Genomic DNA, 20,629 nt, shown 5'->3' with positions numbered 1-20,629 from the left:
GAGTATGGGTCACCATACTTGGCCACATGTCACGTCACTTTTCACTTTTTCACTTTTCACTTTTCAATATTACAGCGAGAATAAAAGTTACTCCTTCTTTCTTTGTGTGAACATTTGGGCGGTGTTATGCAAATCTTCCCACATAGTGATGTAGATATGTGGGGGCGTGTTAAAACGAGCCGTTTTAGGTAGGCGTGGCTGACTCTTAACTTTTATAAAGAATATCTCTTCGGATTTGAGACTTTAGTCTTTGCAACTTTACAGATCTTCTTTATGCACCAAGAGCTTGTAACACTCCAAAGAGTGCATCATATGACCCCTTTAAGTAAAAAAACTGAAATAGTATTTTCTTGTAAAATGTACTCCAGTAATCTTTGTTTTATTTACAACTTAGATTCAAACTCTAAACTTGGAAATAAAAACAACGTTTTAGGATTTTGAAAAACATAAAAGTCATGATGTGAAATTAATATCTATCTATCTATCTATCTATACATTTCAGTCATTCGGCATCTGTCAACTGAACAGTTTTACCTCTGTAAAAGAAGACCGCTTTAAATCCACGTTTAAGGGTGATTAACAATGCCCTCATATATTAGGAAAAGCTACAATACAGACACTGCTGCATGGTAAAGCTCTGCATTATTTAACATGCTACAATCTTAATACAGTTCTAAAATCATGAGGGTAAATAATTTATTCTTACCAGTTCTGATCTCCGCTTCTCATCACGGAGGACGCGAGACTGAGTTTCTCCCGAACTGACCAGGGTTCAGTCGGACCCAGAGACAGCATCTTGTGTTCTACAATAACAATTGTGTTCAAAATAGAAGTTTTATTTAAAGCTGTATTTAATACAATTCATGACAAAATTGTGGGGGGAAATTATGTTGAGATAAAAAAAAAAGGCTGATCATAATGCAGTGTGACCTTAGGGACTTATTTAAAACAACATGCACCATTCATACAACAGAAAATTATTTATATTACATACGCGGAACGTAAAATAGCAAATTTTGTTCAAGAACAGAGAGAAATGTGTGTTGACAATGTAAACATTGATCGTCTTTGTTTTCATGAAGCCAGCAAGCGCAGCAACTAAATTGCTCACCCCAGCGTTACTAAGAGCATTAGCTGCTCTATTTACATAGTTTAAAATGCTCCAGAATCCCATTTACAAAGTGTTTTGATTTTAGACTGTATTGTGACTCTGTTTAGGAAATAAAATAACACTTACTTCCCACCCCGGTCGACATTTTCGCCTATATGAAACAGGCCGCGCGGCTGGTTCTACTCACTTCCGCCGGTGCTATTGTAGTGTAACACCCATAGGAACGCTATGAGCTGTCGCACAAAAATCTTCCCGACAGTGATTCTTTCAGAGGGGGATTAGCTCAGATGGTAGAGCGCTCGCTTAGCATGCGAGAGGTAGCGGGATCGATGCCCGCATCCTCCAATTATGGCACTCATTTAGGTAACTTAAATTAGGTACAACACTGAAAACACACAAGATGCAGTTTGAGATTATTGAGACTACTAAATACCGCAATGGTTGCAGTTTCCTTATAGTTTACAGTTCCTTATAGATATTTTAATAATGAAACATTAGATATTTGCTCTATAATAGAAATGGGAATCTGATAAAAATCATTATGCGCGTCATTAAATACACGTTGTCATATATTTTGCATGGCAGAAAGAGTAGTACGCAGTGAAGTAACTGTTATGCTGTATGTGTTGGATTCACTTAAAAGAACCGACTCGTTAGAATCAGAATTCGTTCTGGAATCGGACTTTCCTGGGATGTCAGGAATTCATGAGAGTCATTAGTTCTATAACCGGACTACTATTATTTAAAACATATAAATATATATAAAAGTATTTATTTATTTAGGATACGTAAAACACTACCTTTTAGCCTAGTCTTATTAAGACAAACAAGCCTGCCATTTTATTCCACAAATGTTTAAAATATATTATGCATACTACTAATGCATAATTTTAGATGGTGGTGGAAAAGTCTATTTTCTAAAACTCCATAGGGCCAAAATTGGGCAAAAAAACAACAACAACAACAACAAACAAACAAACAGAAAACCTCAATGGCTAAAATAAAATGCCTTTATTATTTTAAGCATAAATAAAGGAACTTATTAACAAAATTTCTTTCTCTGTTTTTCCACAACGTGATTGTCCATTGCATCAAGATTTATGTTTACTTATTTTACGTCGGTGCAATGAGCCAAACTCCACTTGTCACTGCAGAGCTCAAATGAATAGTGTAGTTTCCTTTGCAGCCACCAGGTGACAACAGCACACTGCAATATACAGAATATGAATGCAGATATCTATCATTCACACTTTTTGAGGGCCCTGAAGATCCTTCAAAATACCCATTTATGAGAGACTCATAGCCATTTTATTGTTAAGATTTGTTCTATTGTATTATATACTACTTACATAAAGATTTTCACAGTCACTATTGTTATGGCTATTGAAATACAGCCCACCCCCCGTGTTAGTTCGGAGACCTATTGTATATTTAGGATCCCAAAGAGAAATCATGTTACTAACAATAAGTTGTGGCCATCAGAGCTATTACTCTTCTTAAATGATCTGAACATGACTCAAAAGCAAACTCTACATCAAAAAGCAAATTCTGAAATCATCAAGCCACCCAGGATCTACCAATAATTTAAGCAGGCATACTTGTCTGAGAAAATGTGCTTATTTGTCAGGATGAACTACCGTTAACATTACAATATGAGCATTTTGTCAGCAGAATATACTTATCAGTATGTACCGCAATAAATGCGCCTTTGTCAGGCAGAAATTATGTGTAATTCTAACACTGGGCCTAAACTGGCAAGTACTGCAGTGCAATAGTTGCAGTGACAATTATATTTTAAAGTGGCAACAAATGAGAATCAATCAGCAGCACTGTTTTGCTAACTTATGATTTTTTGAATAATAAGCATCAAGGTCCACCCCTATACCTAACTGTAAGCAGCTCTGACAAAAGTATATGAATGAGATTGTACAAGATAAAGGAACTGTTTAACTTAAAATTAAAATTTGCTGAATACTCACCCTCAGGCCATCCAAGATGTAGATGAGTTTGTTTATTCATCAGAACAGATTTGGAGAAATTTATCATTACATCACTTGATCCCCAGTGGATTTTCTGCAGTGAATGGGTGCCGTCAGAATGAGAGGATGGGATGGGGCTTTTCACTTCACACAATGTTAATTAATGGACTGGAGGCATGTGGATTACTTGTGGATTATTGTGATGTTTTTATCAGCTGTTTAAACTCTGATTCTGACGGCACCCATTCACTGCAGAGGATCCATATATAGGCTAATCATATACATATGGTTATCTAATGCTAAATTTCTCCAAATCCAATGAAGAAGCAAACTCATCTTGGATGGCCTGAGGGTGAGTGATTTATCAGCAAATTTTCATTTTTGGGTGAACCGTTTCTTTAATATGAATTAGCCACCGATTTGCCAAAACGTAAAATAGTTACAAATTGCAATGAGTGTTGCATTTTCAAGCCTGAGCATGGATAATATCCTTCTAGGTTCTCTTTTCCAGGACACCTGCCAAATATGGCAATCAGACACAGTAATTGTCCTAAACAATCCTGGATTTCAGATCTGGCCAAATTATGACTAATTAATATAATCCCTGAATAGCTGCATTTTCACAGTTTACGCTACTGAGCTGTAGGTTTATTCGTCAGCAGTATCAGACTAACAGATCCATGTTGAATTTCTGAGCACTCCGCCACATATGCCAATCAGACACAGTAACTGTCCAAAACAATACTGATATTCAGATCTAGCCGAATTATGACTAATTAATATAATCCCTGAATAGCTGCATTTTCACAGTTTACGCTACTGAGCTGTAGGTTTATTCGTCAGCAGACTAATAACAGATCCATGTTGAATTTCTGAGCACTCCGCCAGAGAACCTGCTCTGTCTGTGTTCTACAGCAAATATTAATGAACGCATCGGCATAATACGATGTCCTCGGGCAGCTCTACGGTTATAACACCATTCACTTGAATCGATATCTCTGTTGCATTTAACTGATGGGCTCATCTTATTCAGCGAAGGGCTGAGAAATGCCCGGGGCAAAAGAAGAATGTGAGGTGAATGTGTGAGGATAAGTGGCTGGGTTTTGTTGAGGAGAACCTCACTGATGTATATGCTGTAATCATATTGATGTGTCGGTCAGACGGGACCGCACAGCGGACCGGGGCGCCCAGCCTTGTGGTGTGGTGTGGGTTGAGTTCGTTGCGTTCACTTCTCATGCCCGTAGGGGGTTTGAGGAGCAGCTACACAACAACAGCTGTTGCTAGCGAGAGAGAGGGAGATCATATCGAGACCAAAAGAGAGGTGTGACAGATAAAGAAATGGGATGTTGGAGACCAACAGCTCAGAGGCGTAAACACAAGACCTGTTTTCAGTAGCTAATGAAACTACGGTTGAATATTGACCCATTTTCCCCTTTCAGTGCAGCAATACAATTGAATTGGACTTTAAAACTCTCTCACACACTAAGGTGACTAGATTTCTGAAATGAAAACCAGGGACATTTCTAGTTCACGATCAATTTACATTTCCACTGATGTAAACTATGAATTAAATAATTCGAAGGGGAACGATTCTGGTTTTGTGTACTTTGACTCCGGTAATTATGGTAAATCATACTCTGACATAGCATTGTAAACTACTTTGTTTACAGTATACGGAATATTCAGTTTTTAATTGTCTTCTGTTCAGTTTTTTTACCCTAAAATTGTGTGAACATTTGAAATTGAAATTACACATTGTATGCTGCAGTGATAATATTTTGTGTGTAATATGTGGCTCATTAGGAATAATTTCACATTTCAGGCTGCAGACACACAAGACAGCTCCAGATGGGGACAAAAAAACGAGGACTGTCCACGGAAAACTGGAATGCCTGGTCACTGTGGTAATAGAGTGGTCAGTTAGAGATGAGCCAAAATGATTTTGTTTGGTCCTGCTGTGTTATTAATACGAGCCATTAATGCATCATACTTTCAATAACTCTCTCTCTCTGTTCAACTCTGCTGTCTTTTCTGCCCACCGAGTCCATTAAGCACAGAAAGCTGAAACGTGTACAGGCTGATGATAGTTTCTCTCTCAGCCTCTGGCCCTCTCCACTCAATCAACCTCTTTCTCTGTCCCCCATCTCTTTCTCTATTTCCATGTTTTCTGTCTTTCCTTTCATAAACTCGACCCCTTTTTGTGTTAGCTGAGGTTAGAAACCTCACTGAAGTCTCTCTCTCTCTCTCTCTCTCTGTGTGTGTGTGTGTTCTTCATGTGTCCTCTGGGCCAAATTGTGTTGGTATTCCTGGCTGTTAATAAAGCATTCATTAATACACAGAGCAACTATCCTTTTTGTGTTAGCTGAGGTTAGAAACCTCACTGATGTCTCTCTCTCTCTCTCTCTCTGTGTGTGTGTGTGTTCTTCATGTGTCCTCTGGGCCAAATTGTGTTGGTATTCCTGGCTGAAATCAGGGCATGCATCATGATGGCCTCAATTGGCTCGTTAGGGCAGAACCCACCTGAGCCCCAGAATAACACACAGAAATGGAGTTAACTACAGAGTTAAAGCAAGATATCTTCATTAGTGGCACTTACTAAGGCACACATAATTATTACTATTATTGCTCATACTAAGAGTTAGAGATCTGAACAGAGATCTAACGCTGCACTTTGTGCTACAGACATGAATGATGCCTCAAATTGTGCAGATTGTCGAGCAGAGATGTTTTATAGGGTTCAACAGTTGGGTTCTGGAAGTAAAAAACACCATTTATTTCCTCTATTGGGAAATTGATTTGACCAATAACTTATACTGTAAACATTTAAAGTGATAGTCCACCCAAAAATGAAAATTATGATGTAATTTACTCCCCCTCATGTTGTTCCAAACCTGTATGACTGACCAAAAGAAGGTATTTTGATCAATCTTGGTAACCAAACGGTTTTGGTTCACATTGACTTCCATAGTATGGACAAAAATTCTATGGAAGTCAATGATTTTATTGTCACTCACAATGCTGCATGGGATTTTAGTTCTTTGCACAGTCTTATACCTTTGTATTTTAGTCCAGTTTTCAAACGCCTTAATGCTTCAAATCAAAGTTTGTAATGTTGTGATTTACCTCCTAGCTGGTTGGTTTGGTTCACATCTTATAACTCTTCAACAAAGACTTTTTTTAAATCCCCAATTTGGAAAAAATAATTCCGTGAAATGAGACTGCTGAAAAAGTAGACAGGCACTTTTGCACTCTATTACTTTTCTAAGTGACTGAACTTGCCTTAGCATGCACCACAAAAATACTAGGGTAGTGTATATAGTGCACAGTAAGCAGTGCACTAACCATTCCGGATGGCATTCCAGGTGGCGTGTCTCTCTCCTCACCTTCCCCTACCGCCTCCTCTCAGGGGGATTCTATGATGTCATGTCTCTGTGTCACCCCCCTCTGCCTCGCCTCTCTCCCTCGGGACATTAGCCAATTTGCCAAAGTGCCTGAGCGCCCCACCCCCCAACACCTTCTCGCTCACACTCAACCTTTGACCTCACCATTATCAGTGCGGTGTGACACCACAGCATGACACCTCGCAGAGGCAATGGGCCCACACGTGCTCATAACAGCTACAAATCACCAACGCAGCCATTTGTGTGTGTGTATGTGTGTGTGTATGTGTGTGTGTGTGTGTGTGTTTGTGTGAACGAACAAAGAGGGGGAGTCGTGTGGGTTTGGATGTGTTGGCTTGTTTGAATGTGTGTAAAATTCTGATATATGGAACATGGGTGCACTAGCAGTATGTGTGAGTCTGACTAATGTTAGCCCATATGTGTGTGGGGTGTAAAATAGATTTAACCTCAGTCAGCAGGGACTGCGCCATCTGAGAATTGTTCTCTGATGATAAGCTGTTTTGCGCAGCTGGTTTTACACATGTGCGCCTGCACAAACACACACAGAAATTGTCCATACTTACTCACTGTACAGATGGACCTGACGGAGTGACGCGCACACACATACAGTACACACACTTCTTAGAGTGACGCCATCCTCAGCCTTCAGCTGGTGATAAATCATACTACTCTTCCACACTCCATCACGCAAGAGAGAGAGAGAGTAGAGATAGAGAAAAGGAGAGATGTCACTGGGCAGTCCATTACCTTTTTGTAAAAGAGACCAAACGTAGAAAGATGGTGAGGGGGGAAACAGAAAGCACTAGTGAGATGTTCCATCAGCTCTTTCCAAGGACAGGTGTGCAATCTTGTGAATGTCATAATTGAAAGCTGTTTTTTTTTTTTCTTTAAGCTGAGCCAGATCGAATTCTTTTCTACAGCCGAGTGTTTCCTGAAAATACCCACGTTGCACTGCTCTGCAGGAGCGCTGTATTATTTGAAAAATTCCCCAAGATAAATATAGGGTTATGTACGGTGTAAGTGGATAGGCAAAGTGCTCAAGTAAACGGGTTGTAAAGAAACACATCAAAACAAGTGCAAACTACCATGGTGACTTTTCAGTCTGTGGGTTTTTGTGGTTTTTATTTGAGTATTTTACCTATGGACAAGCCCAGGCAGAATCTGTGGATTAAAAAAAAAAAAAACTTTCTTTGATGATTTTGAAGGAAAAACTGCAGGATGGATTTAAACATGGTAAAATATGCTAATGGAAAACAATATTCTGTGCCAGTTCATTCACTCACATGTCGTTCCAATCCAAACCTGAATAATTTTCTTTGTTGAACACCAAAACAACATTTTTAGCAGAATTTGCATGCTGTTTTTTCCATACATTGAAAGTGAATCAGATGCTTAACAGTGCTGTTAAGCTCTAAAAATAGCTAAATTAAATACCATAAAAGTATTATTTAAAGGGAGAGTTCACAAAATTGAAAATTTTGTCATAATTTACTCACCCTCATGTTGTTCCAAACCTCTATGAATTTGCTCTATGAATAGCCACTGACTTCCATAGTATTGGTTAGCAACATTCTTCCAAATATCTTCTTCTGTGTTCAACAGAAGAAAGAAGCTCATACGGGTTTGGAACAACTTGACAATGAGTGAATGATGGCAGAACTGTCATTTTTGGGTGAACTAAAGTTTTTTCACAATATTGTGAAATATTAAAATGTAAAATCACAGTTTTTTTTAATGTTTTAAAATGTAATTTATTCCTGTGATGTCAAAGCAGATTTTCAGCATCATTACTCCAGTCTTCAGTATCACATGATCCTTCAGAAAGCATTCTAAAATGCTGATTTGGTGATCAAGAAACATTTATTATTATGATCAATCTTGAAAACAGTTGTGCTGCTTAATGTTTTTGTGAAAACTGTAACATTTTTTCCCCAAGGTTTATTTGATGAATAGAAAGTTCAAAAGAATAGCATTTATTTGAAATACAAATCTTTTGTAACATTGTAAAGGTCTTTGCTGTCACTTTTCATCAAAATAATGCATCCTTGCAGAATAAAAGTATTAATTTCTTTAAAAACAAAAAAAAACGTCTTTCTGTCTCCAATTTTTGAAACTGTATATTCAGATATAGTGCGTTTGATGTATATCCATGATGCCAAGCATCTTTAGTTTCATCATTGATCTTGTAACCCAGTGAAGGTGAATATTTGCAGTGAATAACTATCCCTTTAAACAGAGCAGAGAGTCCTATAGTCTTATTGGCATCTGAAAGCATTATCAAATTACCCCAAATATTTAATAAACAAACCCTCAAGGGGATCTCTGGAAATAGCGAGCGTTCCAATTCTGATTAGTTATCTGCGGCGATTTCTCTGTATACAGATTCCATGTGGGTCTGTCTGTTGCATAAAACGAGGCATTGAGATCTGACCTCAGAATGCCACAGAGTGAATGGCATTACCTTTGACCTCTGTGCCCTCTGCCACATTGATCTCTGTGCTGATTGGAGCGAGTATGGAGGGTTTTTGTGGCTAAGAGGCAGAAATGAATGGAGTTTTGTTCTGAAATAAAAGAGTGGAAGCTTTCAGCTTGACTGAGCCGTTGTTGAGGCGCTGCGGTTGTTTTGTTTTCCCTCATAATTCTATAATGACATCATAATGGTCATAGCGATGTCATAATGATAAAAGCCGCCCACATTCGAATGCATTTAGAATGCTACTATTCATTCCAAGTGTCAATCATTTTTCCTTGTTCCTGTCGCTATGCCTCTCCCCCTTCCTTTTTCTCTGCTTCCCTCTTTTTCAGTCCTTCTCTATGCTTAGTCAGGAATAAGGGACAGCGGAGAGGGACGTGTGTATGTGTGTTTGTGTGTGTACACTGACAGTTGATTGAATTAGAGAGGGATGTGTTTGTACTCGGAGGGTATTATCTCTGTTCGTCTTGTGCATTAGGGAGCATTAGCCCTCTTGGGATGGGATGGAAGTGGGGAGGTACCACTGCGGGACTACTGTACACGCTACCTGCCCTCCTGCTATCTATCTCCCTCCATCCGCACCCGGGGACCTGCAGATAGCACCCATTACTGTCAGCCTCGCCTGCCTGTAATTGGTCCAGATAGGAGCCCGTCGCCGCTGAGGGAGGGGTTTTAGATTCGATTAAGAGTTTTGATATGCCGTTTCTAAATTTTTAATGACCAGTAACTGAAAAACAATGCAGCTCATTAAATGCAGCGGGCAGCCCAAGATGACTGAGCCGAAAACTAAAGCCTAGAGACATATGAGGCTGGGATGACTGGATGTGCAGTACGCTTATGGCCCCCTGGTGCAAATCAGGAGTGTTTTAAGAGAAATTTTATGATTATGATGGGAGTTTGCTAAACTCGTAAACTCTTTACTGAAACTAGTGAGCTGCCTTGCTGTCTGCTGCCTACATAGACAGCTTCCTAACTGAAATTGACTGATAAGTGACTTGATTTTGTTTTGCAACTCCACAGTCCCAAAAAGCTTTGCTACACAGGAGACTTGATTCACAATTGATTCCAGTAGAGTTTGGTGGTAGCATGTTGCTAAGCTTATTATGTTAAAAATGCATATGTAACACACAAATATTGAGACAGGAGAAAAACAGTAATAATAATGAAAATAATGAATAAATAAGAGCAAGAAAGATTAAAAAAAAGAAAATACTATTTTAAAATTTCATGTTTAATTCAATTACTAGCAAATATTTTATTAATTTTTTTTCAGTGCAAGAACATTATGATAAACCTTGCCTTAAAATATTACTTAAAGAAGCATCTGTTTTATTAAGATATTGAGTCCAGGCATGGTAACAAGCTTTAGTTGAAAATGAATAAAACATGTTATAAATTTCACAAGAATATTTTGTCTTGTGATTTTAGAAACTGTCATAGTGTTAGCAGGCAACAATTGTTATATATATTGTTTTAAAATACTTTAATTTTACCATGAAGATAGCCATTGATGCTGATATAGAAATAAAAAAGAAAGAAAGAAAGAAAGAAAGAAAGTTGATTGAATTAGAGAGGGATGCGTTTTTTGCAACAGTTTTTGCAAAGAAAGAAAGAAAGAATATAGAAAGACAGACAGACAGACAGACAGACAGACAGATAGATAGATAGATAGATAGATAGATAGATAGATAGATAGATAGATAGATAGATTCGGATGATTTGTTTTAACTGGTCTCATTGCATTGCATTCTGGGATTGGCTTATCTGTGACGGGTGCGTGATGTTGCCTTTGAACTTGGTTGCAGTGATCTTACAAGGCCTACATTTGCTGCCTACCTTTTACAACAGTTTTTGCATCTGTAACACTGAAGTGCTGTCTATAGGGAGCTCACACAGCTTGGAGCTGAAGTTGGGTAGACTAGAATAATGTTTACTAAGTTTCACACTGGAGCTCTCTGTTATTCTACCTTTACCTTTGAACTTTTACTGTATGCTAAAACTCTATGACTAATACTACTGTTTACTCTGAACTCAGCCAGCAGTATTACCTCTGTAAAGAAGAGACACACACAAAGCAAGAACAAGATGTGGTAACAAGGAGAGAGATAGAGAGAGTATTTTCAGGAGACGTTTTCTTTAAAGCTTTATTTGTTCCAGCCTAAAAAATGAAATAATGTTCAAACAATGCTGCATTCTGCATCTGGGGTGCAGTAGTTCGTGTTTCCCGGTACATTCACCCTTTATTTATTCAACAAAGCTCTGGCGCTCTCTGCGGATCGCAAAGCCAATACGATAACAATGTGCAAAAGAGCTACAACACCTCTTAAATAATGTACAGCCTTCAGAGCATCTGAAGCTAATATTCCTCAGGTCTCATGCACGCTCTCGAGACCCGAGTTCACCGTCCTCATTTATGTTTGCTTTTCCCTGTGCATTTCGCCGAGTGTGTCCATGTTTGTTTGTGTATGTGTGTTTGAATGAGTCTTGCATGTGGTTGTGTGAGTAAATGATGAGTGTGTCAGCGTCGATGTACGATGGCGTGTCATAATACAGCTGATACTCAGGCTATTAACTTGTTGACACTTTGGGGTCAGTTTGACAGAGGCCTAATGCTCAGTGTGACAGAGTGGAACCTCTTCATTATCCCCAATGTAATGGTCTCATCGCTGAGGGCTTTCTTCTCCTCACTCTCCATCTTCGTCTCGCTCTCCCTTGAGTTCCCCTTATTCCTAATTTGCAGCCTGGTTCAGTTCGGCAACATTCTCCGTATTTCCTTCACCTATATCCTTCCTTTCCTTTCCGCTCTCGCTCATCCCTCATTCTTGTCTGGTTCTCTTGCTCAGCATCCTGTCCTGGTCCTCTGGCCTTCATTATTCACCTTCCATCTTTCATTTCTCATCACTTCATCTTTTACTCTCTTTCCTCCTCATATTCTCTCTCTCTCTCTCTGTCGTCCGTACATTCACCACCACATTTTCTCCTTCTCTGCTCATCTAGCCTTTATTCCATCTGCAATATCTGAGAGAATCTCACAAAACCCATCAAGAACAAGTCATATTTCACCCCAAAAACAGAGGCGATTAGTACATTCACCCTTTATTTATTCAACAAAGCTCTGGCGCTCTCTGCGGATCGCAAAGCCAATACGATAACAATGTGCAAAAGAGCTACAACACCTCTTAAATAATGTACAGCCTTCAGAGCATCTGAAGCTAATATTCCTCAGGTCTCATGCACGCTCTCGAGACCCGAGTTCACTTGTCTTTCCGTCCTCATTTATGTTTGCTTTTCCCTGTGCATTTCGCCGAGTGTGTCCATGTTTGTTTGTGTATGTGTGTTTGAATGAGTCTTGCATGTGGTTGTGTGAGTAAATGATGAGTGTGTCAGCGTCGATGTACGATGGCGTGTCATAATACAGCTGATACTCAGGCTATTAACTTGTTGACACTTTGGGGTCAGTTTGACAGAGGCCTAATGCTCAGTGTGACAGAGTGGAACCTCTTCATTATCCCCAATGTAATGGTCTCATCGCTGAGGGCTTTCTTCTCCTCACTCTCCATCTTCGTCTCGCTCTCCCTTGAGTTCCCCTTATTCCTAATTTGCAGCCTGGTTCAGTTCGGCAACATTCTCCTTATTTCCTTCACCTATATCCTTCCTTTCCTTTCCGCTCTCGCTCATCCCTCATTCTTGTCTGGTTCTCTTGCTCAGCATCCTGTCCTGGTCCTCTGGCCTTCATTATTCACCTTCCATCTTTCATTTCTCATCACTTCATCTTTTACTCTCTTTCCTCCTCATATTCTCTCTCTCTCTCTCTGTCGTCCGTACATTCACCACCACATTTTCTCCTTCTCTGCTCATCTAGCCTTTATTCCATCTGCAATATCTGAGAGAATCTCACAAAACCCATCAAGAACAAGTCATATTTCACCCCAAAAACAGAGGCGATTACAGGTGTTTTGCTAACTTCCGCTAGATTTAGCCACTGAATTGCAACCACACACCCTCTCCAAAACCTCACCCAGCTAATCACATGTGAGCAAAGACACTAGGGCTGCACAATTAATTGAAATAAAACCTGATGTACTAGCTGTTCTTCCTGTGGATTTTGCTAAAATAAAAAGCTTGTTATTTAATGTTTGAAAATAAAAATAATCATAGATTATTATTATTATTATTATTATTATTATCCCTAAATACTATCCCTATATTATCCCTAAATATTTTTTTGCTGTGAAATATTAAAATAGTAATATTTTGTTGATTTATATTTATATATATAATAATAACAAATTATTTCTTATTCTTTATTCTTATTCTGAAAGAATGACTTATGCAGCCCAACAATCAATCACAGCAAATGTGGAGCTTTTTTATTGCAATAAATAAATAAATAAATTAAAAATTAAAAAATAAATAAAACAAAATGATGATAATAATAAATAATAATAATAATAATAAACAAAACAAAAAAAAATTCCCCCCCAAAATATGCAGCTCTACCAGACATAAAAACGTCAGACTGTCAGAGAGTTTTTTCTGATTGGCTTAAAAATGGTGTGTGGCGCTTTGTTTTGGAAGTATTGGTTTTACTGCTCTCAATTTATTGTGATTTGCATAAACATTGTATTGCAATAATTATTTAATCTAATGAGAGAATCTAATGGGTATCACTTTTGAGAGTTCAAAAAATCAAAAGTAAAATGTTTGTATCCGTTATGGTAATGGGATTTTGGTGGGAAAATGTGCTTGTCATGAAAATAATGTCTTAAAAGTCGTAATGGTCCTTAATAATAGGCTTCATTTTCTTTATTCAAAATGTGTTTCACATTTTTTTCTTTTGCTTTTGGGCTGAAGTGTATTCTGGACATGTTTTTGTGAAATCTTCCTGCTCATTTTCTATCTCACTGCGTGTCTGCAATTTTGACCCGCCTCTGTTTCCACCTTCTTTTCCCTTTCAATTTGTATTCCTCCTCTCCACCTCCCTCCTCTTCTCTAATTCTCTCCTCTCTCCCCTCCCTATATTTTTTCTACTTTATTACTTTCTTCGATTATCCACTCCTATCTTCCCCACTCAATACTTTCCTTTCATGCTCCTCTCCTCTAATCTTTCACCCAATTTCTCCCTCGTTTGCTCGTCTTCCTGTTTTCTCTGTTCTAAGAGGGCTTGCCTCACTCTGTCTGCCTCTCTTTCACAGTCTTCTCAGGTCTTCTCACCTCATTCTCATGTTTTCTCTCTCTGGGAGCAGCTCCAGTCAGCTGAAAAGCTCCTCAGTGTTTGCCTCCACTGACTTTTCAGGTGAAACTCACAATGAAATGTCTGGGTCATATTTCACTCCGATATTGAAAGAATAAAATAAGAAATAATATTTTGCATAAAGAAAATGAAGCCTGTTTTAGCACTATTAAGATTTTTTGTGATGTGGACCTCAAATTAAATAATAATAATAATAATAATAATAATAATAAAATAAAAAAAGTTTTGATTTAGGATGAAATTGAAAGGAATACAATATTTTTAAAGGAATATTGTGGGGTTTATTGTAAATTATTAATTTGTGATTTGGTGCACAAGAATCATTTCTTATTATTATCAGTGTTGAAAACAGTCGTGCTGCTTAATATTTTTGCGTGAAGCATAATATTTTTTTTTCAAGATTCTTTGATGAATAAAACATTTAAAAGAACACCATATTTTTAAATTTAAAGATTTCTAACATTGTAAATGTCCTTACTCTTACCTTCGATCAATTTAATGCTTTCTGAAACCTTTCAAAAGTTTGGGGTCAGTAAAAATTTTTATTGTTTTTGAAAGCCTTTTGTGCATTTATTTGATCAAAAATACAGTAAAACAAAAATATTATTACAATTTAAAATAACCGTTTGCATTTTTAATACTAAACACCATTTATTTGAAATAGAAATGTTGTAACCAATTTAATGCATGCTTGCTGAATAAAATGTTTTTTTTTTTTTTTTTTTTTTACTTTTGAATGGTAGTGTATTAACATTTCCTCAAAAATATTAAGCGGCACAACTGTTTTCCAAATTGATAATAATAATAAATGTTTCTTGAGCAGCAACACCGCATACTAGAATGATTTCTGAAGGATCATGTGACACTGACGACTAATGGCTGCTGAAAATTCAGCTTTGCCATCACAGAATAAATGACATTTTAAAAAGATATTAAAATAGAAAACGGATATTTTAAATTGTAATAACATTTCACAATATTACTTTTTTTTACTGTATTTTTGGTCATATAAATGCAGACTTGGTGAGCATTAGAGACTTCTTTCAAAAACATTAAAAATCTGAATCATTCCAAACTTTTGACCAGTGTCTGCATCACAAAAGAGATTAAAAAGCGATTGCAGTTTCTGTTTCATGCCGACTTTAACAGTTTTTGTAAGATCCTTTCAACCTTAACCATTTCTGCTGTACTGCAATCCACCGTTTCTCAGGGGAAAAACTGAGCCCAATCTACTGAACAGACCGGGAAAGGCTTTTAACTTGGGAAACCTTTTCACATGCCACTACATGCTCACTTAAGACAAAAAAAATATGATGGCATAAACAATTGAAAACATGCTGTCATAGCACAGTTAATACACACACACAAACACACACCTGATCTCGTTTCATCTGTGCTCTATCATTCTGTCATAGCATCCCTCCATCTCTGCAGGAGTGTATTTGCTGATGCCTGCAGACGTAATTTACTACGCCTCATTCCCACATGTCGGCTGACTCACCGCAAACTTACCTTCATAAATGCTGCCCTGTGCGTGTGCAATAGCAATTACTTAAAAGGACGTCCTTGTAAGTATGTCTCAGTGTGAGCCCACTGGGTTCTCAGAAGCTGCTCTTTGTTAATTCAGGAGACGTTAAAGTTGTGTTTCATTTAAGTACCATCTTATTTCAGATGTTTATCCATCGGAAAAATAATAGTGAATGTGACAATATTTGACATACAGTAAGAGTAGCGAGATACACAGAAAAAAAAATCTTATTTACTATTTTTGTATTGTTTTTCAGTACGAATATCAAAATATTCTTAAATCAGGACACATTTACTTGAGAAACAAAATGGTTTAGATATTAAGGCTTGTTTTCTGAAAAATGTATTAAAATGAAGTGAGTTTAGGTTTGGGAAAAACAAGATTATTTTACTTACCACATTGGCAAATATTTTGTCTTGTTTTAAGCAAAACTCACTTAATTTTGATACTTTTTTCAGAAAACAAGACTTAATATCTTGCCATTTTGCCTCTCAAGTAAATTTATCTTGATTTAAGAATGTTGAGATATTTGTAGGAAAACAAAATCACTGAGTATGAAATCCATTTTTTTGCACTTTATAAGAGTTCATATTGAGATCTAGCAATTCTGAGCACAGTGTGAGACGTTCTTGAGATCAAACGTTCAAACTCTAAAGGAGAACAAACAAGCTAAAGTCTCTTTTGCACTGCATTTGATTTTTATTGCTGTCTGGTAGAAACAAATGAGATATTAAAGAGATCTCATTTTTTGTTTCAATTTGTTTGTGCATTTTAGCACATATGCTCAAACACCAGGTACAGCTGCACAGATGGCTTCATCCATTATCCCAATATGATCACATGACTTTGACAGACCACACCAGTGAGTTGACTGACACCTTCATTGACCAATCAGATCCCTTGACTTCCCTCCTGCTTCCCAACATCTCTGATGCCTGTACAGTTGGAGTCCTGTCACTTTCCTGGACTCAGCAGTGCTAATACATCATGTGATGGTCCGTCTGGCCGTCCTGCATGCGCGAGTTGTAAATGTATAGATCAGGACGGGTGACAGTCTCACGGCCCTGCGGTAAAAACCTCGCGGCAGTGATGGATGTGGACCCCAGAGGGAACATCAGCCAGCAGCTATCAATCAAAAGCACAACAGGAAACAGCAGTTCAGCTTGACGTGGGTTTTTGTGCTACAAGACTCTAATTAGAGGATGAGTTACAGGAGAAATCAGATCACTCGCTGCCAAAAATCACTCTCTGGATCAGTATCATTTTTGCCCAGTTTTCTAGTTACAATATCTGAACATTTTAAAGATAGGTTTACACTATTTAAAAGTTTAGTGTCAGTGAGTTTTTTTTTTTTAATGTTTTTGAAAGAAGTCTCTTCTGCTCACCATGGCTGCATTTATTTAATCAAACAGTAATATTTAAAAATTTTTACAATGTAAAAGAACTGTCTTCTTCAACTGTTTTTTCTATTACCGTTTTAAAATGTAATTTCTTAACATTTCTTATTTTATCAATGTTGAATATATTGTGGAAACTCATACGCATAAATCGAATACAACTTGTCAGAGTAATATAGAGCTCCTAAAGTGACATTTGCAGAAAAGAAACCCTAAACTTTCATGTGTGCAAGTAAAAGTCTACGGGTTTTTAGTGTGCGTACAGAGAGAGAGAGAAAAAAAAAGATATGCGTAAAATCGAGTCATGAATAATTCGTACTGCCTGTTGAATCGAGTCAACTAGGGTGTAGCAAACAAAAACGTCTCATACCTATAAAAATACATATAAAAAATCTTTATGGCAAAAAGGGCAACTGTGGTTGCCAGAACTTTACCATAAAATTATGGTAATATTTTAGGTTTTGTGGATTAAATCATGTATTTCATTAACTGATGTAATGTTAATGCAGGGTTTCTGCTGGTCTTAAAAAGGTCTTTAAAGGTATTAATTCACCACAAATAAAGGCCTTCAAAAGATCTTATGTTGGAGCAGAAAGTCTTAAAGTCCCCATGAAATCAAAATGAAAGTTTTTTGGGTGTTAGTATCAATATGTTAGTCTTAAGGTTATCTATAAGGCAGTGTGCTCCAAAACAGTGACAAAATTTGCATTTAGAAGATATAAGCATTCAAAGCTTGCAGTTCGTGCAGACCACAAAATGTATCGGAGCTATTTTAATTCTACACAGAATGCTATATTTTATAGCAATGTGGATGAGATTGTGGCTGGCATACCCTGTCAAATGCGGCTTTACGGAGCTCAATGGCTCTGAACGGCTCTAGCCCAAGCTGTGATATAAACGAACGCTATTGGCTATTTTAAAAAGGGGCGGGGCTGCTTGAAATGTCCCGCCCTGTCTTCCTGTTTCAGTTAAAATGACGTCAACACATAGAGTAACGCTGCGTGTTTCTAAGCATTTCAGAGGACCTTTAAATTCATAAAATCATAATTCATAAAAAAAAAAGAAAAATAATTTATTATTTTTGTCTTTTTTTCAGTAAAAATATCTAAACATCTTTAAATAAACATACATACTTGAGATGCAAAATTATATAATATGAAAATTAAGTGCATTTATGCTTAAAACAAGAGCAAATATCTGCCAATGGAAAAGCTTGTTTTCCTTTTGAAAAGGTCATTTTTCTGGCTCTGCTGGCAGATATTTGTTCTTATTTTGATCATAAACTCACTTCATTTTGATGAATTTCTTTGTGTACCCCTCCATTTAGTCCTTAAATTTTCTTTACTTGGTCTTAAAAAGGTATTAAAATGCCTTAAATATACCTTCTTCACATAATCTTCAGAAACCCTGTAATGTATTTGTAAGAAAAAATGAGACGATTCTAAAATATATTTTGCTTCTCAAGTAAATATGTCTTGTTTTCGGGGTGTTCAGATGCCTTACTAGAAAACAAGACAAAATACTGATTAAGACAATGCTGTTTTACAGTGCAAATGACAGCGCAAATAAACAGAGATGGAGCTGTGATATGCTGCCTATGTGTGTTTATGTCCGCTGTACAGCGCCAGCCATATGTCAGCATTCTGTGGTCACATCTGTCGAAGGGGGCACTCACAGATTGGGAGTGTGTGAATGTGTGTGTGCATAAGAGAGAAGGAGAAATAGAGAGAGAGATATTTCCGAGCCCTATACACCTGCCATATCTCATATTCATGTCTCTTTCTGTCACCTGTTCATTTGTATGGCTGTGGCAGATCTCATTATGGCTTTGGCACCGCTTCAGCCCGTCTTGCCAATGCAGCATTCCGGGATGGAATTATCAACGTGTGCGCTTGTTCTGCATCGCATGGGCATGCACACACCCTCCCGTATAACCAATTACTGCCCTTGTCTGCTGCTACAAACATGACAGAAACAATAGCATTAATTATCTGTACACAGATAGCGCGGTTTGAGCAGGTCGACGGCGACGAGTGTTTTAATAGTCAATTAGCTAACGAGGGCCTAATTAACGGGAAAAAAACTATTAGTACCATCTGTCATGCGAATGTCAGGGATATTGTCATGGTGCAAGATGTTGATTAGTAACAACGTGCTTTGACCTGCAAGCTGCAACACCTCAAGTTAGGGTTAGTATTAATGACAAGGTTAACCTGGTAACAGAATGTTAATGTGCAGAGTGGGATTAATGACACTAACTAAACACAATATGGATACAGCGATAGGGCAAAGATCAGATTTAGGGACTTGAACAATATTCTTGTTTTGAACTTTACATAATTTCCTGTTGAAATTTTCTTGAACTCTATGGGTTGTACTTTTGTACTTCCTGCTTTTTGTTGCAAAGCAGCTTTGTTAATATACTGCATATGGATTAACTATAACTAGCCATCCACTATGCTACATGGAGCGCTTAAAAATGTTAGTTGCTCTTTTCCATACAACAGAAATGGATAGTTAGCACTGGCGAGTTAAACCACATTTATTTATTTATTTTCATTAAGTTTTATTTTATCTTATTTTATTTAGGTTTTTCATTAATAATAATTTTTTTTCTTTTTTTTTCATTGTTCCATGAATGAATGAATGAATTTATTTTGTTTGTTTATTTATTTATCCTGAATTCACTTTATTTTCATTAATTTTCATCAATTTATTAAATATATTATTTCCATTTTTCATTAGTTAACCTTTATTTGTTTTGTTTTATTTTAATTTCATTAATTAATTAACATTTATTTATTTATTTTAATAAATTTTCATCAAGTAATTGACATTTATTTATTTACATTTTAAATTAATTAACTAACATTTTTCTTTATTATTGTCATTTTTATGAATTCACTTTTTTTAATTAATTGATTTAAATTAATTGTCATTAATTCATTAACTCATTTCTTTTTCATTAACAAACTTTTGTTTTATTTTAATTAGTTACAATTTTAGTTTCCTTAATAAAATTGTATTAGTTAAAATGTGTTTATTTATTAATAATTGTTTTCATTAATTAATTCACTTTTTCATTTATTTATTTAATTTATTATTTATTAATGAATTCGTTTTTTATCTTAAATTATATTTTTAAAGTATATATACATTTATTAGGTAATTATTTGAACCCCTTTTCTCTTGCTGGGTTCAAAAACTACTTATGCAATGCAGATCAGTGCATTAACTGAATGAAAAAATAAGTATTTCTCTTGTTTAGTGTATTTAAGTATATGGTTAGGACCACTTATCCTTCACGTACTAAAAGAATCGTTAATGGAATCATTAAGGAACTGTAACTGTTCAGTGAATTCAGAACCAGAATCGTTAAATTCCTCACGATTCCCATCCCTAATGGCAGTGCTGGTTAAAAAACATCTCTGACTTGCTTTTTGGGAAATGTTTTGAAGTGCAGCGTCTGGTAATGTGTGTTAAGGT

The 20,629-nt window shown here is 36.8% G+C and overlaps 1 protein-coding gene and 1 non-coding gene across 2 annotated transcripts in view; one reads left to right on the top strand and one right to left on the bottom strand.

Moving 5' to 3' along the window:
- The window catches only part of LOC107731710 (bromodomain-containing protein 8-like), a 22,605-nt gene extending 21,294 nt beyond the window's left edge, over positions 1-1,311 (bottom strand). Inside the window, exons 1-2 of the mRNA XM_016542856.1 lie at positions 1,238-1,311; positions 707-803 (exon numbers count right to left, since the gene is read on the bottom strand). Of these exons, the coding sequence (XP_016398342.1) occupies positions 707-803; positions 1,238-1,256 (116 nt within the window). The 5' untranslated portion in view covers positions 1,257-1,311. The remainder of the gene's footprint in view (positions 1-706; positions 804-1,237) is intronic.
- Positions 1,312-1,383: 72 nt separating this feature from the next.
- Positions 1,384-1,456, top strand: trnaa-agc (transfer RNA alanine (anticodon AGC)). Its single transcript has one exon. It is a non-coding gene; the product is annotated as a tRNA-Ala (tRNA).
- Positions 1,457-20,629: the final 19,173 nt, after the last annotated feature.

Source organism: Sinocyclocheilus rhinocerous, unplaced genomic scaffold, assembly GCF_001515625.1.
Source record: "Sinocyclocheilus rhinocerous isolate Xijiao unplaced genomic scaffold, SAMN03320098_v1.1 scaffold3446, whole genome shotgun sequence".
NCBI lineage: Eukaryota > Metazoa > Chordata > Actinopteri > Cypriniformes > Cyprinidae > Sinocyclocheilus > Sinocyclocheilus rhinocerous.
Note: the sequence above shows the minus strand (reverse complement) of the source record. Positions and strands in the feature narration are given on the sequence as shown.